At 37.5% G+C, this 26,310-nt stretch overlaps 1 protein-coding gene across 1 annotated transcript in view; it reads left to right on the top strand.

Moving 5' to 3' along the window:
• Positions 1-26,310, top strand: part of ROS1 (ROS proto-oncogene 1, receptor tyrosine kinase) — a 130,493-nt gene that overhangs the window by 7,062 nt on the left and 97,121 nt on the right. The window contains 7 exon segments of the mRNA XM_027848575.1: positions 11,107-11,215; positions 11,906-11,939; positions 12,180-12,213; positions 12,216-12,287; positions 18,264-18,341; positions 23,134-23,308; positions 26,030-26,046. Of these exon segments, the coding sequence (XP_027704376.1) occupies positions 11,107-11,215; positions 11,906-11,939; positions 12,180-12,213; positions 12,216-12,287; positions 18,264-18,341; positions 23,134-23,308; positions 26,030-26,046 (519 nt within the window).

Genomic DNA, 26,310 nt, shown 5'->3' with positions numbered 1-26,310 from the left:
TAGTCTGTTGGGTAGGAGAAGTAGAATACATAGGCCTGAGAGTTTGGTGGACTATGTAAGGAATATAAAAAGAATTATAAATTTTCCTGGAAAATCAGGAAGAGTTGATGCCAACCATGGCTCCAGATAAGCTCCTAATTATATGGGCTGCTGTGTTCAACATCTGCTGTTCCTTGTAAAAAGTCCAAAAGATATGCCTCTGTATAATAACAACAACAACAACACATTTCTGCGTTGTTTAATCAATGACAACTCACGTTTCTCTTACATGTTCAGATTTTAAAAATACTTTCCTTAAAATACCTCTGTGAAGTAGGGCATGTAATACTGAACAGTCCAAACTGGATTTCTCAGTGGTACAAGGATACCTTACTTTATACAACTAATGCATTTTTAAAAATGTATCAATAAATAAAATTTTCTGTATTTCAATTCACCTTTCCTTTCAAGAAATATTAATTTCAACAATGTGTTATTTAAGTTGGCTGTGGCTTCTAATACTGGAACTTTAAGATTTTCCCTGTACGCTTCTTTGTCAACTATTTTAAAAGTGAATTGTTAAATAAACACTGTTTTAAAGGAACTCAGTGAATCCTAACATGAAACGAAGAAACCTTCCTTAATTCAAGCAACAAAAGCATAATTTGTTTTTAAGTTATATTTTCCTCTATTTTTGTCAATTTTTACAGATAGTTTTTGTTTGGTTTTAAGGTAACGAGGTGGTGCAGAGAATAGACCACTGGGCCTGAAGTCAGGACTACTTGCATTCAAATCTAGCCTCACACACTTATTAGTTATGTAATCCTGGGTAAGTTTCCTATGTGCCTCTGTTTCCTCACCTTTAAAATAGAGATAATAATAGCACTCGCCTCTCAGGATTATTGTGAGAATTAAATGTAAAGTGCTTAGCATAGTGCCAGGCACGTTGTCGTTTAGTTGTTTCCAATTCTTCATGACCCCATTTGGGTTTTTTTTGGCAATGATTCTGGAGTGGTTTGCCATTTTCTTCTCCAGCTCATTTTATAGATGAGGAAATAGATGCAAATAGGGTTAAGTGACATGCCCAGGGTCACATAGCTAGTAAGTATTTGAGGTCAAATTTGAACTCAGGTCTTCTTGACTCATGGCCTAATGCTCCATCCACTGCCTGGTACAAAGTAGGTGCTTAATGAGCGCTTGTTTTTTTTTCCTTACTGCCTTTTGATATCTCCTACAATCAGTGTATCTCTGCTACTATCCCTTGCAGAGAGTAAATTCTTTTAACAATTTTTTTTTAAAAAAAGAGTGGAAAAAATATTCAGCAAATTTACTGAAAAAGTTTGATACTATATTTTGTGTTTCACACCCATAGTAGTCAGTTTCTTTAAAGAAGAAGAGTCCTGAATTGGATTTTAAAAATAAAATGATACACATATATGCTGACTAAAAAAATAAATCCCTCATTCTTTACTTCTGTCAATTCAAGGCAATATTTATTAAGTATCTTTGATTTGTAAGACACTGATAACACAAAGATAAATATGGCATAGCCCTATAGGCCTTGTTCTCAAAGAGCTTTGTATGTAAATGAGAGAGAGAGAGAGAGAGAGAGGAAAGATTCTTGCAATATGCCATGAAAAACTGGAGAAAAGATAGACCACTTTCAGTTGGGCAGGGGATGGTGTCAGAGAAGGAAGTCTTCCTGGAGAAAGTGGCACTTGAGTTGTATAATGAAAGAAAGGTGGGACTTCAACAATTAAGAAGAGAGTGGGAAGTAAGGAGTCCATTTCAGTCATTAGGCTTGAGACAAGACACTTGAAGAGGAGAGGATAAGAACTGGGAATGGAGACTGGTCCAATTTGGCTTTAAGCATAAAAAAGAGATTAGTATGAGACTGCTAGAAGGGAACTTTGGAGCCAGGTTATAAAGAAAGGGCTTTGCATGACAGGATCAAGATTCTAGGATACAACCCTGAGCACTGGTTTCTAGTACTTTGACTCATTAGACCCCACCAGTGTGTTTCCAATTGATATTCAGACAGAATTTATTAGCTTTTAGAAAAAGAATTTACTGAGAAGGTATAGTAAGAACAGTTGGTATAAGAAGTTCACCACAAAAGAGCAGCACGCTCTCCTCTTTCATGTACAAGACCCGTGGAGTAATGGGCTGAAATGGAATGTATAATGATAGTAAGGCTCATTTAGCTAGTTCACTTGACAAAGTAATACCTCCAGACCACTAGGCATTGTTCTGCCTTTACGGAGTCCTCATGAAATTCATTGTGTGGCATGGTGCTGGTGATAGACGTGTCTCAGGGTGAGGCATCTCTACTGGACTGCTCAATTTGCTGCTAGGCTGGGCTAATCTGCTGATGAGCCAGGACATTCTGTCTGCTCTGCTGCTGGGCCAAGTCACTCCTCTGCAGGACTGGGCTAGCTTTCCATTACTGCTGGTATTCTCTTTCCAGAAGGGGAAGGGAAGCTGTCAGTTGTTACCCTGAAATCTCTCCAGACCATGAAATATAAGTATTTACAAGCTGCTGAAAGGGCAGCTAGGTGTCGAAATGGATAAAGGGCTGGGCTTGCAGTCAAGAATGCTCATCTTCCTGAGTTCAAATCTGGCCTCAGACATTTACCAGCGGTGTGACCTTGGGCAAGTCACTCAACGTTGTTTGCCTCAGTTTCCTCATCTATAAAATGAGCTGGAGAAGGAAATGGCAAACCACTCCAGCATCTTTGCCAGGAAAACCCCAAATGGGGTCACGAAGAATCAGACACTACTGAAACAACTAAACAACAGCAGCTACAGCAACTACTATCTGAGAATGTCTATTTGAAGGTTGTTGCTCTCCTGACTTCTGTGGCCATTGCTATCAGATCCACTCTGATAGCAGACTCTGCTGCAGACTTTGCTTACAGGTGGTCCCTTTGATGGGACCTCATGATGGGAAAGGTAATGAAAAAAAGGACAAAATCTTTCCTTACCCCTAAGCATTTCTCATTTAGGGTCTTGGCTGGACTTCCTTTATCAGTAGACTGATCTGGCTCTGAAATAGTTTTTTGTTCTATGCTTACACTCAGAGGTATGACTTACCTTCTCAATGAGTCCCAAGAAGTCTCTTGTGTCATCTACCTTTCATTCCCAAATTGATTAAAGGGTCCCATAATCTTTGCAAATTGACAAAAACCTTGCTTCGCATTATGACATGAGGTTATACAAAATTCTTTAATACCTAGTATACTTTATGTATTGACTGGTTCAAGTTAAAGTATCTGTGCCAGCCTCAGGTGGAATGGCTTGACTCATTAATTGGAGTAGGGAGTAGAGACTTTCCCTTACCCTTCTTTCTTTTTTTCTAAGTGTTGGAAACATTTTCCTAACTTTAAGGCTTAAATAAGATAGATCTCAATGTATTCATATTTTGATAAATGTAAGGAGGAGTCAAAAATGCGTTCACTGCCTGGCATGGGGGTTGCTATATGGATAGTGCGTGCTTTAATTTCTCTATTATTTCCTGGATTAATTATTTATTTAGCCTCCTACTTTTGTGCCTACGTGATTTATAGAACCAAATGGAGTGGAAAACCAACCAAGCAGAGTAAAAGTTGTGGTATTGTGTACTTTACTAACCAGAAAACAACAGAATCATCATTTTTACTGTTTCCCCAATACAAGTTTTTAGTTTAGGACTTGGCATTGATGTTGAAGCTAACCAGAACAGAACTGGTATGGTGGGGGGGAGTGGTACAGGGGTGTTGCTAGGAGATTTCTTTTATAAATGGATTGAACACTTAGCTCATGGCAAGCTTTAACTCCCCAGCACTTTCTCCTACCCTTTCCCCAACAAGCTGTATGACCAGTCTCTTACTCCTGTTAGTGAGCTGCCTTGTCATGAGGTAAGTTATTCAAGATCTAAATAATTAAGCGCAGAGCCCACTTTTTTTTTTCAGGGTTGAGGTTTTGAACTATTTGTCCATGGTGGAGGAGGCTGTTATTTTTAGTCCTGCTTCATAAGCAATCAGAACAAAGCATCTTTTAGATTACTTTTGCCAATTCCAATATTCTAAATGTATCTGTATTTTTCTTTCATTGCTCTTCAGAATGATATCTATATCACTATGAGGTAAGTTCAGAATCACTTATAAAATAACTATAACTATTTCTGGAGTCTTAATATATAGGTTTTAAAATGCTAACAAAAATACTCTCTTCAACAGTGTCTGGGCAAAAACTACAGCCTCCATGCAGACCATTGCGGTTAGTCCTTTTTCTGAACTTGATATTCTATTTCCCAAATGTATTCTTTTGAATAGGCTATTATTCCCTGTGCCTGAAATGCATTCCCTCTTCATACTTCATCACCAACTCTTAGAACCTTTGCCTTCTTTCAAGAAATCCTTAACTTTCTTTACAGCTCATTTCATATGTCATTTCTGGCAGGAAATATTTCCTGACGTCCTTGAATTGTTGGGTGTTATCTTCCTTCTTCAATTGCCATCTATTTGCTTTTTGACTTAGATATAGATCCCCTTCCTGTTAGAATATGACTTTTTGAGGGCAGGAACTTCTTTAGCTTTGTCTTTGTATCTCCAGGGCCTAGGACAATGTTTTGCATATAGTAGTTGATTAATAAAGGCTTGATGAATTAGGTTGAATGTGGGCTACCTCATATGTGTGTGGGGGTGTGTGTGTGTGAGTGTGAGAATAGCCATTTAAATCAGTACTTGACATGTATCCTTTGCCCAATAATTGGGATACCCCAATTATTTGTTCATATCCCATAACTGGGATATATTTGCCCAGTAATTGGGATGTACCTACACACAGACCTCGCTTGTCCAATTTAGTTTGCAGTCACTGCCCGGTATAGTCTCCATTGGAGTCTGAAACTCCCTTATCTCTGATGAATGTATACATTTTTGCATACCCAAACAATTATATCAGAACTTCCCCAAGCATACTATTTGTCTGCTGAACTGGCTTGGATATTTACCTAAAAACCTGGCAGGCACCTCAAATTCAAAATAATTCATTTTCCATTTAAAGGAAAATAATCCTACTTCTGCCACTTGCTACTTATGTAACTTTAGGCAAGTCATGCAAACATTGTGAACCTTAGTTTCCTTATCTCTAAAATGAAGGAGTTAGACTAGAAGGTTTCTGTTTTTTAAATAAAATTTCAAGAACTTTTGTCGTTATATCACCTAAATTTTCTCTGTATCCCTCTCCTCCCCTCCCAAAGAGCCATCCCATATAATGAAGAATATTTTTTAAGGAAAAAAGAAGTGAAAATGAAAGAAAATCAGCAAAACTAATAAATAAATAAAATCTGACTATATATATACATATGTATATATATATATACATAGTTTCCTCACCTGTGGATTCTTCCCTCCCCATTTCTTTAAGAAGTAGAAATTGGGAAGTATCCTCTCATATTTCTTCTTTGGGAACATGTTTATCTTTGTAATTTTGCAGCATTCTTTTTTAAATAATTGTTTCGTGTTTACTTTTTTCCTTTTATAGTATTATAGTTATTATATACACACATATATACATATATACACATATCATTTTTTGGCTCTGTTTAATTCATTTTGTATCAGCTCATGTTTGTCTTTTTATGCTTCTCCATATTCATTGTATTTGTTGATTCTTATAGCACACATTCAGTAATATTCATGTGCCATAATTTGTTTAGCCATTCCCCAAATCAATTGTCAGTTGCTTTGTTTCCAATTCTTTACTACCACACACACACACACACACACACACACACACACACACACATATGCTGGTATAAATATTTTGTTCTTCATAGGGACTTTCTTCTTCTCAGTGACCTCCTTGGGTATATGTCTAGTAGTGGAATCTTCAGGTCAAAGGGTATGGGCATTTTAGTTGCTTTATTTGCATAATTACTAGATGACTACTAAAGTTTCTTTCAGCTTTAAATCTAGGATCTTAATTTAATTGCAGCTTTCTACTTCAGTTAACAAAATCTTCCTGTGGCAATTTTGGAAATGCAGTCCTATAAATTTTTAAAAATCTTCTGTAACATAAACTAAGACCACAAAGGAAAGAAACTTCAGCTGCATATTATAAGGGCCAGCCCTAAGTAAAATTATGGTCACCAACATTTGTCATCAGAGTTGGGTGCCTTCACACATCTTCTTTTGGCTCTCCTTAATCACTTTCATTCTAGCACTTCAATTGTTCAGCATCCTTCTGGCTGATAGAACTCTCCCACTGTTATTCCCTCTCTTGGCATAATTTCTTGCCTGATTTCATCTTTTCTTTATCTTTTCTTCCTCATCTAAACTTACTTATTATTCTTTCAGAGATCTAGCCTCTCTGTTGGTAATAGTTGGTGACTGTGAAAAAACCCATTCAATGTCTCTAGTTTAAAACCACAGATTATCATTAAATGTGCTTCACATTCAACTTCTCTCCAATATTTATTTGTTTGCATTTAGACTTAAGGATTTCACTTGAAATGATAGACCCAAAGAGGAGTGAGAAGAGGTCTTGGGGAATTCTAATTCATAACTTTTTTTTTTCCAGCTGGATTGACACTGAAATAACTTGAGACAAATAGAAATCTACTCTATTTCTGAAAACCTCTAAGGAAAAAAGTCCACGACTGGTACAGTGGAAAGAGTACTTGATTTGTAGTCAGAAAACCTACTAAATCTCATTTCCTTGACCGTTGTGAAGTCACTTAATTTCTTTATACTTCAGTTTCCTCTTGTGTAAAATAAGAAGGTTGAGATGAGAGGTGTCAAACATGCAGCCCACAACACTGCTGAATGTGGCCAGAACTAGATGAAAATGTAATTGGGAAATATTTAGCAAAATTAAAAAAAAACAATGCAACATGGATAATATTGGTATGTGTATTTCCAAGTTGTTACACAGCCTGCAGGGATCCTTATGAATGGTTTAGTGGCTCCTGTTTCTATTTGAGTTTGACACCACTGGACAAAATGACCTCTAAAGTCGCTGCATTTTGGATCCCATCTGTACCTCCCCATCCCAAAGTTGAACAATGCTCCAGGCCTGAAATCTCATCTCCATTCCTCTCTCTTCCCCTTCCCTCATTTCTCCTCCTCTTCTCTTTTGAATTACAATCCATCTACTGCTGAATGAAAGATTTGCTGGCTCTTTGTGAACACATGGCCATTCCCTGCAGTTAATGAATGCAGAAAATGGGTTTTTCTGAAACCTGCCAGGGCTGGGTAAATTCGACCAAACCTATAGGTTAAATAGCCCTAGATGGCAGAGCTCAGATATTTAAATTAATCTGTAACTGTCTAAAAGAGTGCTTATCAAAGATCTGCTTCCCGTTTTGTGCCAAGAACAAACATCAGTATTTGTCACCCATAGCCTCTCCTAAGTAGGACGTCTAGAGCACAAATGGCGTTATCATTGTTACCGTAAAGAAGTGCTCATTTGTCTAACTAGAGTAATTACCAAAGAGGACAGCTGAATGAGGACACAAAGAGTTGTTATTTTTTTTAGATTCAGGATATGTCTTTTCTCCAAGGGGACCAGGTGGCTTATAATTATGGCTTTTGATTGGCTAGTGCCAATGCACCTGCTTCAGGAAGTGTATGCTGTAGACCTATAGAGGATTACCAAGAAAAATTTCCCCTTACAATAGTGAGTTGTTTGCTAGGGAAATTAAAATTAATCATTACCAGATTGGATTGTTATCTACTGAAAGAGAAGTTAACCCTTGCAAGTTAATATTCATTGTTTCTTCTATTATAATATCTGCTTCTATTTTTTAAAAGACTGAATTTGTAAAAACTTGTAGTCATCCCAATTTTCTAGAAGTTATATGTATAAATGAAATTCACAGATAACTCAAAGCAAAATTTTAGTCACGTTTTGGCTCCTCCCTTGCCAGACCTTTAACAAAAATTGGCAAACAAGTAACTCTTGGAAACTCTTATGTTTGTATCCATATGTAGTATATGCAAAGTGCCTTGTAAATCTTGAAGCACATGCATGTAGGCTATTACTACTATTGTTATTTTGTTCTTTTCTTCCAGATCTGTGATTTCATTGGCAAAGGCAATGCCTTGGGAGGAAATCTCCCTCTCTTAGTGCATACCTGCAATCGTTTGTATTTATATTCATAAAAGAGCTGCCTTGGGCCCTGAAAAGTTAAGTGATTTGCTGATGGCCATATAGTAGGGGTCAGAGATAGGACTTTGACCTAGGCCTTCTTGGCTCCCAGACCACCTCTCTTTCTCAGATGCTTTATCACTCATTGTTATAATCATTACTATTACCTCTTCTCTATGCCCTTGGAACTCTCTTGTGGTTGTGTTCGTGATTGTTTCGAATTGCACTTTAGACAAGAAAATATGAATAAAATATGCACCATTTAGGGATTGGACCTTTCTCTCTGATTTCATGTTTTTAGAATATTTGGCTCAGTTGGGAGCTTATAATAAGAACTCATTGTTTCAAACGAATGCATCGTTACGCCGCATGTCATTTTCAGAGGGAATCATGGGACTCCCTCTCAGTATAGAAGGGGCTTGTGAAGAGAAAGTACAAGGTAAGGAAATACATGACACTAGATTGATGATTGACATTGCCATTTTAAGGCCTTTTTGTGGCTAAGTATTGGAGTTTGGGGTTATGTAATAACCTGGACTTCTTTTGAAAACCTAACTACTGTATATGGGGAGGTTCAGCATATATGTAAAGAGAAAATCTTAAGGGCTGTATAGTTAACATGTGCTGTCAGCGTACTTCTAAGTGGGAGGAAACCATGAAGGACCCAGAGGCCACAACCAAGAGTAAGGGTGAGAGATGTAATGGTTGCTATGGAAAGTCATGCTACATATAGTTAAAAGTATAAAAATATATTTAAATACCTAAGATGACACTCATCATGAGAGACACAACCATGGGGCCTGCTTCTGAAATCTTCATACAACTGGAGTTAACTGAGTAGATGACAAAAATGGTAGAGAAGGGACCTTAAAGGCCATCTAGTCCAGTCCATGCCTGAACAAGGGTCCCTTCACCCACACACTGAGCACGTGGCCATTCAGCATTTTCTTATGAGGCTTATTTATCAGCCACAGGTCAGAGATGCAGGGTGGAAGTAGCTTTTACTTTTGAAAACTAAGCCAGATTTTCTGCAAGTAGATTTTTGTTTGCTTGTTTTTATTTCCTGGACCTGTGATTTCATCATTTAGGGAATTCCTAGGAGAGGAATTGTTTCCATTGTTGCAGACTGGCACCTGGTCTGCAGCTTACAATCTCAACACTGAGAGGCTGATTTGTTCAGGGTCACACAACACAGTCAGCATGCCTCCAAAGTGGAACTTGAACCCAGGTCTATCCTCAGTCTGAGGCCAGTTTGCTCTCCATTACCCCGACGCTGCCTTTCATTAAATAAGGTTTTATAATCATGTCCCCTGTGTGCCCCCGTCCATCTGAGGCTTTTTACTTTCACTGTATCTTAGGACTTGATCCATCACATAAAATGCCACTGTGCCAAGGAAAGTAGCACCTTCTGGCATTAGAATATGTGCATTTATACAAACTGATATAGCAAGTGTCCCTCACAGCCCTCTTCCCCCCTTTGCATAGTAGGTGGTTTCCTATCTTGTCTAACTTTAGGTCCAGAATAATATTTTGTCGGCTTCATTTCTTTAAGTGAACAATATGCATTGAAAACCATGCAATGGATTGATTTTGGGGAATATCATTGACTCTGTGAGTTTATGTATAGAAGTGGTTTATTTTATATATGTGGTGCTCATACATTATGTAGAGAACTCACTATGTATACAATACTGAATTTGTTTCAGGAAAAATTACAAAAAAAATGCTTGCTGAGTTTGAGGATTTTACAGTGTTTTTCTTGAAATATTACAGTGACAAAAATCAACCTCCCAACCCCCCCACAAAAAAAACCAAACCTAAAACAATCTACCAACAACAGTAAGATTCAACAGGGAAGGCAACTATGTTGAACCTTTCCCTAGGGCCTAAGCCAATCTCCCTTAGGCAACATGGTATTTGAGAGGTTCGTGAACCAGGAGTAATTAGACCAGTCCAGAAATCTCTAGTGGTCTGGAGTTTCCTTTGGGTGCTTGGCCTTAACATTTCTACTTCTACCTACATTTCTGAGTACTAAATTCAAAGTATAACAGTTTTTCAATGAGAACATTTTTTTTCCATCAAGAGATGAAACTCTGGAGAAATCAAGATTCTGGGAGAATGAAAATGAAGTAAAAAGCGGTAACAACAGTTTACTTTCCTCCTATTGTTATATACGGGTGAGGAATACACAAGTAAACGATGTCTTTTTTGTAAAATGGGTTGGCAGTTTCTTTCCCATCCAAGAATGTGCAATTTAACACGGCTGTCCACAAAGCTAAAATACTTCATTAACAAGATGAGCAGTGTCAAGAAAAAATTTAGTGTGAACTTCCAAAACTGTCTAAGTCACACAGCCAGGTGAGTACTGATTTCTCTGTTACTACCATCCTCATTGTTTTACATACGCACGTATGCGTAGCCTTATTCATTCATTTTAAAAATTAGTTTTATTGACACTTTTTTATATCATATCATTTCCAGATTTACCACCCTACCTCTTCTCCCTTTTCCTCTTCCTCCCACCCCCAAATCAACAACAACCCAACACGTTATTTATCAAGTGATTACCACTCACCAGCAGCTCACCCTTAAGTTAATTACATGCTTATGGAACCATGGTCTTTTTTGTAATGTCATCTGTAGTCTTCTAAAATTAAAAGCTAATTTATAATGAGAAGATGTTTAGCTCAATTGTTTATGGAGTGGTGCTGATAATACTAAGATTGTATGGAACACAGGAGGGAAATTCTAAGCTATTTTCAAAAAAATCTATCAGTCAATTGACCTTTGAACTGGTTATTTGGTATCGTAAAGACAAACAGGCTAGTTAAATAACTAAAATCACTAATTTTTCAAGCCTGTTGCTATGGTAATATGGCCAGACTCTGTTGAGAGGACTAAATGTTAAAATAAAGAAATAAACCAACAGATTTTCTCTTTTCTGCCTTTTGGGTCAAGGTGGCGTGCACAACTTTAGTTGTTGTTTCCTCCTAGGCCTTGTAAACCCACCCACAGCACCCTTTGCATCTTTAATTGGGACTCATACTGCTATACTTGGATGGAAACTAGCCAATGTCTCTGCAGTGAAATATATTATCCAACAGTAAACTCTCATTTCCATGGAAGCTGGAGTTACACTGAGGTATGAGAAATGATCACTGTCTACGGCAATATGACAACCTGGACTATCAGCAATGCCTAATTACTGTATCTAATTAGAAATTCTAGGCAACATACTCTGTTTGATGGTACAGCTAAATCCTTTGTTCTAAGAGGCAAATATAATACGTAACATTTCTTATTCCTTCACTGCATCTTCACTTCAACCTCAGTTTAAAAACCTAGGATTCAATTACCCATGATCTTGCCATTTAAACAGTATAACTCCCAACAAAATTGAAGAGAAGGGAGAAATTTCTTTCAGGCGTGTTTGGCCTCCACTAGTATTTTCCATAGTAATCGTCTCTCCTGCTTTATCTGCAGCTGTCTTGTTTTCAGGATATTGTGTCAAAGTTCAGGGGAATGTTTTCCTAAGACCAAATGGTGTTTACATAGAAAAAGTATAGTGTAGGTAATTATTTGAATAATTCAAATCCCCACACTCTGCTGTCAAGAAAAAGGACAAGGTTTAGGTAGTCTAATGCAACTCAGCTCAATCCATCAAATATTTATTGAGAATCTACCATGTACGTGACACTGTGCTAATTACTGAGTCTACAAAGATGAAAACAAAATAGTCTTTGCCCTTGGGAAGATTATATTCTGCAGGAATCATACCAATTAATTTCCACAGGGATCGACTTCATTACTCCACTTCATGTGGCTTGGTCATTCATTTCTTCAACATTTACTGAATACCTGTTATGTACAAGGTGCTAGAAAGAAAAATAAGATAATGCCTATAGTTTTAGCCTATGTCCATGTTGACATTTATGCAGAACTCACTTCCCTCTTTAAAATCATATCTGCTTTCTATAGACACAGAAAGAACAAAGGAATGATTTCTGATATACCAATCATCATTCTTTTGACCCTTGGCTGTATCCATGCCCCCATGTATGTTTCAGTCCCTGAACACTTACACCGAGTATATATTCCAAGTAATTGGATCATCATAGCTCAGTTGCAGTTATATTCTCCTTCCAGCTATGTCCTCAGCATTCATTCTTATGGAGGTAATAAAGCATGTAGTTAATTAGCTATGACTTAAAGAAGATCATTCAAAATCTCAGATTTAGTTCATTTTGATTAAAAAATCTAAAAAGAAATTAGTCATTTGGGGTCAAACTGTTGACAAATTTGTATGGGGACCACATTGGAGCCTGTAAAAATCTTATTAGAATTTTATGTTTTTGCTCACAGGGTGGGAGGTGACATGGGAAAGGGTGCTGGATGGGGAGTTGGAAAACTTAGGGTTTAGTTTGGGCTCTGTAACTAATTCTTGTGTGAACCTGGCCAGAACACATTTCATTTCTCTGGGTCTTAGTTTGCTCAGCTATAAAATGAAGAAGACTAGACAATCTCTACTGACCTTTCCAACTCTGAAACCCTATTATTTCCTTGTTAAGACTTTGTCCCCGTTATTACTCTTTGTTGTGTTGGTTTGGTTACTGCCACCTTAGAATAGTGATTGTTAAGAATTCACATCTTATCTGGGAGGCAAAAAGAGCTTCTTTGTCATCCCTGGTTTCTCAAACCATCCTTAAGCTTGCTGCTTCTTTAGAACTGGTTTGAAAGAAGAGGTCAGGAGCTTTCTAATGAGAAAGAGCATCCTTAGTCATTTACTGCTAATGTAGAGCATGGTATAGTGGAAAGTCCCCTGTATTTGGCACCAGAATTCAAGTCCTAGCCCAATCATTTACTATCCTTGTGACCTTGAACTAGACATTTAACCTCTAGGTTACTCAGTTTCCTTATCTCTAAAATGAAGGGGTTGGTTAAAGATGACCTTTAATATCCCTTGTAGCTGGAAATCTATGATCCCATTTTCTTCTGAGGTGTGTGTGAGTGCATTCCTTTGAACTTTCCCATAGAGTAATTGTTCTAAGTATAACTGAGGTAGTTATAGTGGTACATTGGTTAAGAGGTCTGGATTTGGAGTTCTGGCCTCAGATTTACTAGCTATGTAACTGTAGGTAAGTTGCTAAACTTCTGTCTGCCTCAGTTTCCTCATATGTAAAATGGAAATAATAAGGGCACCTACCTGTTAAGGTTGTTATAAGGATAACATGGGATAATATTTATAAAAAATTTTGCAAACCTCAAAGTGCTATATGAATTATAGCTAATAATAATAATAACAACTCCTTGTGGTTTGTGTATTTCCAGTGAAAAAGGGTTTCAGATGTGGAAATGACACAAACCAAATGTCATTGAGCAAATTTCTGATGAACTCTGTCTTGTTCCTCAAAATCTAAAAGTGGAGTGAGCCTAGGGGATCTTTCCAAGTTCATTAATAGTAAATTTAGATCTATAAGGGACCTTAGAGACCATTTAGTTCGAGCCCCTTATTTACTGATGGCAAAACTGATCCAGAGTGATTTACTCAAAGACACACAGTCCGGAAGCAGCAATCAGAATCTGGACTTTGGTCCTTCACTGTGGCTATGCTAGACATAATGTGACTGACCTTTCCTGGGGGCAGTTCAATCGTGAGGATGATGTAGGCTGGGGGCCATTTCTAGTCATCCTGATCTATATGTCGCCACTGGACCCAGATGGCTCTGGAGGAGAAAGTGAGGCTGGTGACCTTGCACAGCTCTCCCTCACTCAAATCAAAGTCAATTGCAAGTCATGTCATCAACTCCCTGATGTCATGGTCCTCTTCGAGAACAAAGGACAAACATAACAACAATGCTATGGGCTAGACTCAGGATGTTCTCAGACTAAACTGCCAAGGGTCTTGAGTAAAAATAATGAAGAAGGCTGTGCAGTGTGATTGTGTAGAAAGAATAATTAAATTAGAGTCAGAGGACCTTGGTTTGAATACCAGCTCTTCTACTGATTGTGTGTGTTAACATAGGCAAGTTGCTTGAACTATATATCCCAGGTTCCTCATCTGTAAAATGAAGAGTGTGACTTCTAAGGTCCTTTCCAGCTCTAAGTTTTATGAATCATGTTGTCTTTTGCACTCTTCCACATGCCTGAAGGATGATGTAATAGAAACAGCCCTGGCTTTGCATATAGGATGGAAGGAGGGAAAGAGGGAATAAGCATTTATATAGCACTTACCATGTGCCAGGCATTCTCTTAGTGCTTTTTAAAAATATCTCATCTGATCCTCACAGCATTTGGAACAATTGTATTTGAGTTTCCAGCTTACCTATTAAGGGACATGTAGGAACCTGAGCAAGATACTTTACGCCTTTAAGGTTCAGTTTTCTCTCCTTTAAAATGAGAATAATAATTTGTGTTCCCTTACGGGGTTGTTGAGTAAGGATTTTGCAAACAATAAAGTACTATATCAATTCAATTCATTAACATGGTCTGTTAAGTGCCACTACTAGGCCAGGTACTTGGGAAAATACAAACTTTGGAGAAGCTATAGTCTCTGTTTTCATGGAATTTACATTCCAGTAGGGGAGATAACCAAACAATAGATAACTATAAATCGTAGTAGATAGAGAAAGGGCTAGAACCACTGATTTCGTTGATGTAGGGAGTTTCTGGACAAGAAAACTCTTATAGATGCAGGTTAGCAACTTCCCACAATTTAGAGTCTTGGAGAGGTGCCTTTGAACACTGAGAGGTTAAGCTGGGGTCACAGAGCGATTTTTTTTGTCAGAGACTGGACTCAAATCTGAATCTTCTTGGTTTTGAGGTGGATTCTCTATCTATTACACCACACCACCTCTCTATTATAAGCAGAGTATTTCATTATTGTGGGCAGCTAGATGGCACAGTGGATAGAGTGTGAGGGCCTGAAGTCAGGAAGACTCTTCTTCCTGAGTTCAAATCCAGCCTCATCTATTTCCTAGCTGTGTGACTCTGGGCAAGTCACTTAATCCTGTTTGCCTCAGTTTGCTCATCTTTAAAGTGAGCTAGAGAAGGAAATGTCAAACAACCCCAGTATCTTTGTGAAGAAAACCCTGAAAGGGGTCATGAGGAGTCAGACATGGCTGAAAAAATGACTAAAACAAAATTTCATTATTATTAAATGACATTATTAATACAATGTAGAATGCGTAGACATATTAGAGTTGTCAAACAAAGTGCGATTAATCTGGCTTGAACGAAAGTGTGAGTATTTGGTAGGCAAAGAGGTGCCGCAAAGTATGAGAAATAACATGAACAAATGCAGGCATCAGGGAGAGTGAAGGGCTTGCTAGGGGAAAGGACAGAGTAGTCTGGTTTGAAGTATAGAATACAAGGAGGAAAATACCATGAGATCAAACTGAAATGTAGCTGTACTAGGTTACAAAAGGTCTTGAATCTCAGGTAAAAGAAACTGAACTTTACTTATGAGACACTAGGGAGATATTGAATAATTTTGAGCAGAAGAATGGCATGACCAGATCTATGCATAAGCAAGATTAGTCTGGCAACCGCATGAAAGGTAGATGAGGAGACAGAGAGTGGAAAATGAAGGCAGGTGAGGAGGAATTGCAATCAGCCAGATAGATGATAATGGTTGCAATCATTGTTAGTATGATGGAAGAGCAAAAGATAATGTGGAAGTGTAATTAACAAGACTTGGAAGCTCTAGGAGAGGTGAAGGAGAAGGAAGAAGGAAGAGTGAAAAATAACACGAAGGGTTTAGACATGTGATACTGGGTTGATGATGGTATCACACTAACAGAAATGCTAGGTCAGAAAAAGGATTATTTTGGGGAAAAGATAAGAAGTTTGGCACTGGAGGTGATAAATTTGGTACCTCCAACTTGATATACTATGTTATTTAAACCTCAACTTATCTAAAACAGAACATACTATCTTTCTTCCCTAAACCCACTCCTCTTTGTAATTTTCCTGTTCCTGACAAGGACACCACCATCCTTCCTATCATTGAATCATCCTCCAGTCTTCATTCTCCCTCATCCCCCATATCCCATCATTGCCAAGCTGTGTTTATCCTACTTCTGAAGCATCTATCACATCCTTTCCCTTATCTTTACTCACACAGCCACAAGGTAAACTACTGAAGTAGAGCAAATGTTATCTCCCCTCATCAAACTTCCTCCTCAGAAGTCTATTATGCTTCCTCCTGACTGCCTGGGACCTTCCACTGTGATTCTTCACAGCTGCCTTCCTTTGCTGGACAGGCTTTTCCCCTTCTCCTCCCCCATGATAACAGTAGGGGTTTGTATCCATCTGTACAGTGATAAAATGCTTTGATCTTCATTCTCTCATGTGGTAATAACAATGACTGACATTTATTTAGAACTTTAAAATTTTCAAAGTGCTTTACATACATACCCTCATGTGTGCTTCACAACAACCCTGTGAGATAGATACTATAGATGTCATGATCTCCATTATACCGAACAGGAAACTGAGACTCAGAAAGGTTACTTGATTTACTTACAGTCACATAACTAGTAGATATCAAAGGCAGGATTTGAACTCATGTCTTTTGCTGCTCTGTTGCTGAGGATTTTACTTGCATATTTTTTTTATAGTTTCTCCATGATAGAATATAAGTTCCTTGAGTGCAAGGTCTGTTTCATTTCTGTTTTTTACATGTAGGTTTTAACAAATACTTATTGAATTGATGAATGAATGACTGAATAAATTGAAAGTGGGAAATTATGGGGATTGTTAACACATATACTTGATCCATACATATATTCATCCATGAATATACCAAAACCCCTGAATCAAAGAGATGAACTAATGATAATAATAATAATAATAATAATAATATAATGCTAACATTTACATAGTGCTTCAATATCTGCGGAAGGTTTTAGAAGTGTTGCTTCTTACTTTATTCTCACAATAATATTGTGAGATAGGTGCTATTATCCCCATTTTACAGATGAAAAAACTGAGAGAGGCAGAAGTTAAGTGTTTTGCCCAGGGTCATGCAGTTGTTAGGTGTCCAAGTTTTGGATTTGAACTCAGGTTTTTCTGATTCCAAGACAAGCACTCTAATGATTGTGCCACCTATGGACCCCTGCTATATAGACAGTCATATAATTCTAGACAGATGAGTACATTAAATCTACATTGATTCAAATCTAGTCCAAGATTGAGAAATCTTACATTGTTGGCCAGAGTATCTATACCATCGTTATATAAGGCTTCTCATTTTGGGTCAAATCCAATGACTGCCATTTAAAACAGCCAAGAATCCTCTCAGTCATCTGCTGAGAATGTAGTGTTACTGAAATATCTGAACGGGCACAGACAAAGTGTTGTAGACTCTTTCGATTGGAATGTCCAGACCTAGAAGGATGGGCAGTACCACTAACAGTAAAGTTGGAAGTGTATAAGCTTAGAGGTATCTTAATAGTTTACATTTATATTTTTCTAGTCCTCCTTGTTGTTCCATGAATAAGATACTCCATCGCTCAGCTTGGAGCACATTATATGGTCATTCTCCGTGTCTCAGATGCTCTACCTTTTCATCTCTGCTGCCTGGCTTCCCGGGCTTCCTTTAAGTCCCAATTAAAATCCCACCTTCTACAGGAAACTCTTCCCATTCCCTCTTATTTCTAGTACCTCCCCTCTGCTATTTTCGGTTTATCCTGATCATAGTGTGTCTGTACATATTTGTTTGCTTATCTCTCCCATGAGGTTGTGAGCTCCTTGAAGGTAGGCATTTTTTTTTTTTTGCCTTTCTTTGTATCCTCAGTGCTTAGCCCAGTGCTGGGCATATAGTAGGCACTTAATAAATGCTTATCGACTGACAGAAATGTGGGAGGTGCAAGTATTGTTATACTCATTTTACAAATGAGGAAACTGAAGGTCAGAGAAGTTGTGATTTGCTGAAGTTTGCACAGATAGCAAATGTTAGGGCCAAGATTGATTTTGGAGATAGGAGATTTGTGTTCCAATCCTCTTTTCTATACCTTAAGTATAGGAATAACTTTAATGGTCTCATCAACCAGTAAAGCATCTCAGTCCCTGATTGGTAGAATCCCTGATTCTGTTAGGCTACAATCTCAATGACTGCAAGTGAGCACTTTTTCTTTTTATGTACTTTGTAGAGGTCCTAGCACTGACTTGTCAACAGTTTATCTTCATAATAGCAGGAGAGTCCTATGCTGCTCCTAAACTTCATGAAGGTATGGTCCTAACCCAAACTCTGATAGTGGATAGGGAGCATTGGAGTCAGGAGGACCAGGTCTCAAATTCTACGTCATATACTCTTTGCATTGCCCTGGCCGGGTAATTTAATCTCTCTAGCCTTGGTTTCCTCATCTGTAATATGTAGGGGTTGGACTCAGGGACCTCTAAGATCCCTTCAAACTCTAAATCTATGATCTCATGATTTTATGATCCTAGAAGGGAAAGCTTCCATTCCTGGCCTGGTGATAAATTGTAAGTCTCTTGTCTAATGTCCAACCTGGCTGCTTTCAGAAAAGCTTATACTCGAAGGCTGACCACTAAGGTGATGAATTTTTTTTTGTACTGTAGCTACTCATGAAGACCATCTGCTGAGGCTTGGAGTAGGCTGCAATCTGTACTAGTGGAGGGATTATCTGCAGAAATAAAATTATAGATCCTTCAAATAATGAAGTATTAGGAGGAAGAATGCTCTGTGGCTACCATAGAGTTGAGCGTATAGTACATGCTCAGAAAGTATTGATTGAACTTAAATTGATAGAGTAATAGTCATGTAACTGTTCTGCTTCTCTAGATAAGTGTCTGTGAGTAAATTGCTGCTACCTCTATGCATGACATTCTTGTCTCTATTATTTCTCCTAAGAAATTGTAGCTGATCCCTATGATGTTAGTTCTTTTATTATCTGTTCAACTTTTTCACCATGGGTAGATTATTTGAAGAATCTTATTTACTGTCTCCGGTCACTATATTAACAGAATAGGCAATTTCTATATCTTATTTAACTTGAACATAATGAGAACCTAACAGTGCTATTTCCATGGTAGAGGGTCAAGACAATCCTCTCACCCCCCCCATAGAAGTTTGTAGTATGTTTATTATATTTCAGCCCTGAATATTTTCCTTCTCTATTCCTTCTTCCTAGTCAGATAGAAGGGGCTTAAGCAATTTTGGGAATGGGAGATTTGGGGTTGTAAAAATAAGGACAATTTTAGAGGGGATGACAATTTCATTTTTAATTTGACTTTCTTTTTCTAAGGTGAACATTTGAAATTAAAAAGTTTCTATCTATTCCCTTCCCTCATTACTAAAACTATGTAAAGCAAAACCTCATCAAACTCCCTGAGGGAATGTCAGGCTGAATGAGTTAAACGTTTGAACTATATAATATTTGTAAAGCTATTCGTTTTGAAGTGCATAAAATCAAACTAGGATAACAACATCCATTAATTTATCTGGACATTCCCACTGCTGAATGAAACGGTCCTTGGCTGAATTTTCATGATGAGTTAAAATGAGTTAGCTATTAATATATATATATATATGTATATATACATATATGTGTATATATGTGTGTATACTTTATATATGTGTGTATATATGTAGATAGATAAATAGTTAGATAGGCTAGAAAATACTGTCACTGCTTTACAACACAACCCACAGTGAAAATCAGCCTTCAAAAGAGGCTGCTTAGTGGAGGGGAAAGATCAGTGCTTTGGAGGCAGAAGACCTGAGTATTTATATAGCAGCCTTTTATAAAACAACATGCCTGATTTTCACTGTGACTTATGGAAGCAGTGACAGTATTTTCTAGCCAATCATACAATATCATCTATATATCTATATCCATATCCATATCTTTATCTTCCTCTACCTCTATATCCATATCTACAACTACATCTGTATCTATATCCGTATCTACCTCTATATTTGTATCTGTATCTGTATCTATATCTAAATGAACATATATCTACTTCTATATCTATATCTGTATCTATATAGATATAGATATCTATATCTGCAACTATATCTCCAACTGCAACCATGTCTATATCTACCTTTATAGTTACCTCTGTATCTATATCTATCTATATCTACATTCATAGCTATCTCTAGATCTGGATCCATATCAACACTTCCATATTCATATCTGTATCTGTATCTATATCTATATTTATATCTAAATCTACCTCTATGTCTATACCTATATGCATATATGTACATATTGGCTACTCTACTAATTGCTAACATTTAAACTTAGCATGGAAACAGTTTGCCCAAGGATCTTTTTTCAAACAAATATTTTTACTTTTACTCCTGTTTCTTCTGCAGTAGAATAGGGATGTACAAGTGACTGCCCTACTCCCTAACTCACAGGGTCATAGGGTTATAGATTTGGAGCAGTAAGGGATTTCAGAAGCCATCAGGTCCAGGCTTCACACTTTACAGATAAGGAAACTGAGTCCTAGGGTTGCCCAAGGTTACCGAGGAAGTGGGCTTCAGACTCCAAAACCAACGCTTTTTTTCCATGAGAGAAATTATTTGTATGAAAACATTGTATGACATGCAAGGTGTTAAACATACTTCAGAAATGGTGCTTCAAAAAGGGTTCATGTTATTTAAAAACAACTTTCTGTCATAAGTATTTTGAATACTGACCCCTTCCTCCTGAAAATCCTCACACTATTAATTTTCACTTTAAATGAGGAAAGATTTGCTTAGCATAAGTATTACACTAACATTTAAGAGCTCTTTAGGGCTTGCAAAGTACTTTATTGATATCTCATTTGATCTTTATTAACAACTCTGGGAAATGGGGGCTATTAACCCCATTTTACAGTTGAGAAAACAGAGGCAGATAAAGGTTAACTGACTTGTCCAAGGTCACAGGTGAGTGCCTGAGGCAGAATTTGAACTCAGGTCTTCCTGACTAGCTCTACTGCCTTGTCCACTGCCACTAACCCAGCCCAGCCGCTGCATCCATTATTACAGATTCAAAATAAATAGAATATGACTTAAAAAAACTATATGTACCATTTAGGCTGCATTTTGTAGCATTGGGTTGTTTAGTGAAGTGTTTTCTGGTTTTTTTTTCCATTAAAAAGGAGGCACAAGAAATTACTTAGAAAACATTATTATCTTGTAGTTTAATTATAAAATTTAGTGAAGGACTTCAATTAACCCACTGACTTGCTAAATGATGCTGGAATACTTACTTGCTCTCTTTGGGTCTTTCTTCACAGGACTGGAATGTATGCTGTATCTCCTAGCTAATTTGTGATTGTTTTTAAAAAAGAAAAAAAATGGGATTATTAGCCTGGAAAATAAGGAATTTAAAATTTGAAATGTGAAGTAAAAAAATAAAAATGCAGGCATTTTTGTAGTTTCCAAAGATTAATTTTTGTTTTTGTTTCAGGATTATGTTTTTTCTAGGTTTTTATCATTTGTCTTCACAGGGCTATGGATAGGGAGGTAGTGATGCTCACGGTGAATTAGATGGAAGAAAAGATATAGCTTGGGAGAAAATTGTATTACCTACATTAAAAGTCATATTATGTTTAGCCATATAGTTTTGAAACAATATGCTTTTTATTACCCATCTAACCATTTAACAAACATTAATTGATTATCTACTTTGAGCAAAGTCCTATAGGGTATACAGAAAGAATAAAGCAAACATCTGCCCTCATGAAGCTTTTAGTCTAGTGAGATAGATAAAACATATAAACATCTAATTGTAATACAATATAAATATTTAATTGTAATACAAGACAGAACATGAAAATGCCGTTAAGAAGAGATACAAAGTACTACTAAAATTTGGAAAAGGAATCCAATCCAATCTCATAGGTATTTATTAAACACCTATTACATGCAAGGCACAGTGCTAAAGAAGAGAAGGAAAGGGAAAGGGGGGAGGAGTAAGGGGGAAGAGGGAAGGGGGAAGGGACAGACCTTAAAGAGCTTGTAATTTCATTTGTTTCTGCTTTGTTAAATGTTAAGGATTTTGTGTAAGATTTTAATCTTTATTTTATTCTTTGTTGATGGTTATATTTATAATTTAATTATTTTAGTTAAAATAAAGTATTTTAACTTGACACCTGTATGTGATGTTCAGGAACCTGAAAATGGATCAGAACTTTGAACCTGAAAATGGATCAGAACTTTCTTTACCAAGAGTCAATATCAGTAATTTCTTTTCCAGAGTAATGGTATAAACCTATAGATAAGGTTCTGTTCCCTCCCAAAGAAGCCAGATTGTACTCACCAGTCCCTGTAGCAGGTGCTGGTGGCTTCCAGTGAACAATAGCTTGGTATGAACCAAATAGCGCTGTGAGTTGCTAGGGAAAACCTGGCAAGGGATAAAACTGGGTAGATGGATTGTAAAAGACCAAGATGCCAAATCTAAATTCCTTCATGTGATTCTAGTCACATCTGACAATGAACTCATTGAAAGACTAAGAGTCTTTTTAGAATACTGTCCTGCCATCTGTGACAATGAATTCACTGTTTTCTTAATCTAAACTTTCCATGTCAGCAAAGGAAACCTGAGGTACCAGGCAATAGAACGCTGAGCCGTCCAGAATCTTTTGACATAAAAGCCTCTTTGGTGTGATTGGAGTGAATGACTCACTTGGACTGGAAGTTGACCACAAAGTCCTTTAGTTTGGGGCTTTTCCCAATCTGTAGTGCTTCAGGGTCCTGAACAGGGGACCTAGGGATATTTGTTCTATAAATGCTATTGTACAGGAAGTGAAAGATGTGCCTGAAGGGGAAAAGGACCCTGTCTTAGGTGTTTAGTCTACAGAGATTAATCAGGAACTTGTCCTTCTGTTGCTTTATCTTGTCATCATTCAACATTGTTTATTAAATTGCTCACTTAATCTTAGCATCCTTACAGTCATTTGAGTTGGGGGAGAAACAAACTCCTGATAAATTCAGTGGCAGTCCTGTATGTTATTCCTGATGTCACAGCATTTAAAGCACTGTTACTTAACTCTCTCATTTAGGTCCTTTGGCCTGGCAGAGTTGTACTTATGATGTGAAAATCTCCGCCCAAGATGCTATTGAGATGGCTCATATCTTCCCCAACCTCGGTGGGACTTAGCTGAAAGTACCTGAGGTGTAGAGCTTCACCTAACATGAAGTGACTATGAGGATAAAGTATCCCATGGGGAAAGGACCGTGATCAGAAGCTTCAATATATGCTACCCTAAAACCAGGGGAGACATTCCTGACTGAGTAATTCTGGCATTCAATGTGGGGATTTGTTTTGCTGGATTGGGCATATTTGTTAAGAGAGCTTTCTTTCTTTCTTTCTTTCTTTCTCTCTTTCTTTCTTTCTTTTTTCCTTCCTTTCTTTCTTTTCTACTTTTGGCAGGTAGGACAGAGTAAATGCTTATAAAAATAAACAACTACATTTTTAAAAGGAAAAAAATAAAGTTGCTAAGGCCTAAAGGTGGGTGAGAAGGAATAAAAACTCTGCCTGATAATCCAGTGAATAAACCCAAAGGAACTAATGTTATGTTGTCACACAAGTTACTGATAAATTGTCACAATTTCGCTAACTAGTCTAAGGGACATAATGTATTACTCTGACATTATCATCTAACAAATAGAGCATAGCCAGTCAGTCAACAAACATTTAATAAGCACCACCTACAATATGCCAGGCATTGAGCTGAGCACTAAGGATACAAAGAAAAGCAAAAAACATTCTCTGCCCCTAAGGAGCTCACAGTGTAATGGGGGAGACAATGCACAAGCAACTATGTACAAAGTATACACGTGCAGGATAAATTAGATATATAATCTCAGGGGAAAGGGACTAGCATTTAGGGGAATTTGGAAAGGCTACTTGCAGAAAATAGGATTTTAGCTGAGACTTAAAGGAAGCCAGGAGGCAGAGATGAGAAGGGAGAGAATTCCAGACATAGTGGATAGCCCATGGGTGGAGAACCTGCGCCTTTGAGGGCACATGTTGCCTCTAGGTCCTCAAGGGTGGCCCTTTGACTGAATCCAAACTTCACAGAACAAATTTGTTTACCCAATGAATGTATAAACAGCAATGCAAGGGTTTAAATTGTACCTTGAATTGACTTTGGAGCACACACACACACACACACACACACACAACACACACAAAAACAAACAAACACAGTTCAACGTCTTGAGTGACTGCTAAATTCTTTATGAGACATACCACCTGCATTAAACTTATTTTTAAAACACCACAACAGAACAAATTTGTTCTGCGAAGTTTGGATTCAGTCAAAGGGCCACACTTGAGGACCTAGAAGGCAAAATATGACCTCGAGGCCACAGGTTCCCCACCCCTGATGAAAATGCACTGAAAAGACAAAGTGCCCTTGTATGAGAAATAGCAGAGTCCAGTGGCACTGGATCACAGAGTACATGGTGACATTGTGGAGGAAAAGGTATAAGGAGATTGGAAAGGTAGGACAGGGCCAGGTTTTGAAGGGTTTTGAACGCTCAATGTAGGGTTTTCTATTTGATCGTGGAGGTGATCAGGAGATACCAGAGTTTACTGAATAGGGGGTGACATGGTCAGTCCTGTGCTTTGCATACCCCCCTTCTAATTCCATATATCTGACTCACTAAATGACATTTTTGAGGAGGAAATTCAAATGAATGAATGAATGAATGAATACACACATAATAGTACATAAATATAACACATAATAATTTATCATTTCCGTTTCATATAATTTCCTCTCACCTTGGATTTTAAGCAGTAGAAGTATATAAATGATGAAAGGCTTGATAAGAGAAGTTGAAGAGGTGTTTATTTAAGTTCTCTTTGCTAAAAGCCAGTGCTTATATGACTTCAGTTATTCACAGGAATCTAAACAAGTTCTTGTTGTTATAGAGAGTCGAAAGTGACAGATTATGCCAAGAGCCATAATGCTACCACTAGAGCAATATCACCACATGTATTACTCTCCCTTTTTTCTCTTCTTCCATCCTTCTTTGTTAATAGGTAGGAGAAAAATGGGTAGGGGACTTCATGTTTACATACATGTATGCATAAATATATATTTATACATACATACACATATATACATATGAATATATGTAACAGAATATGGATTATTTAGCTAAAATGCATTTTCTAAAATATACATTCACACAGAAATATACTTAAGAATATGTAATTGTAAGTATATTACATATAACAAGTATATTGTCATTGGGTTGTTTTTTAGTTGTGTTTGATTCTTCAAGACCCCATTTGGGGTTTTCTTGGCAGAGATACTGGAGTGGTTTGATATTTCCTTCTCTATCTCATTTTACAGATGAAGAGACTGAGGCAAACAGGGTTCAGGGTCCCACAGTTAAGAAGTATCTGAGGCCAGATTTGAAGTCAGGGAGATGAATGCCTCATTCCAGGCCCAGTACTCTATCTACTGTACCACCTAGCTGACCCACTTAACTTCATGTATATTTGGGGGGATGAAGGGGATCAGGAAATTCCTGGTGTGGAAATGTGAGAATTCCTTCTACCAATGCAGCCTGGCAACTCTTCTGTAGTTTATGATCTTAGAGAGTTCCTAGGGCCCTGAGAATTTAATTGAATTGCCTATGTCACACAGTATGTTCCAGAGGCAGGAATTGAACACAGATCTTCCTAACTTCAAGACAAGTCCTTTATCCACTACACCATTCGTACATTCATTCTTTTCCTTCCTTCCTTCCTTCCTTGCTTTCTTCCTTCCTTCTTTCCTTCCTTCCTTCCATTCTTCCCTCTATCCTTCCTTTTTTCCTTTTATCCTTTCCTCTCCTTTGCTCCCTCACTCTTTTCTATGATTTCATTGACAAAGAGAACTTCTGATGAACAAACATGATATGCTCTACTAAATAAAATCGGCCCCTGATCTGCTACAGTTTAGAGATTGTACAGGGTACTCATTAGGCTTCTATTAGTTTACAGAGGAGGTAACAGGGTGCCAGAGGGGTTAAGTGATTTCCCCAAATCCACATAAACATTATGTGTCAGAGGCAGGACTCAATATGGTACAAAATCCCATTAATACTGTTGATTGAACTTTCTGTAATTTTTTCTAAATTTCAGTCTTTCCTTACTTTAAAAAAAAGTTTGGTATTAGTTGAGAGAAAGAATTGGTATAATTGGTAGAATCCCTGTGAATAGGATATACATTCTGAGA

This window comes from Vombatus ursinus, unplaced genomic scaffold (genome assembly GCF_900497805.2).
Source record: "Vombatus ursinus unplaced genomic scaffold, bare-nosed wombat genome assembly UNPS02006779.1, whole genome shotgun sequence".
Classification (NCBI taxonomy): domain Eukaryota; kingdom Metazoa; phylum Chordata; class Mammalia; order Diprotodontia; family Vombatidae; genus Vombatus; species Vombatus ursinus.
The sequence above is the reverse complement of the archived record's forward strand: the minus strand, read 5'-3'. Positions and strand labels throughout refer to the sequence as shown.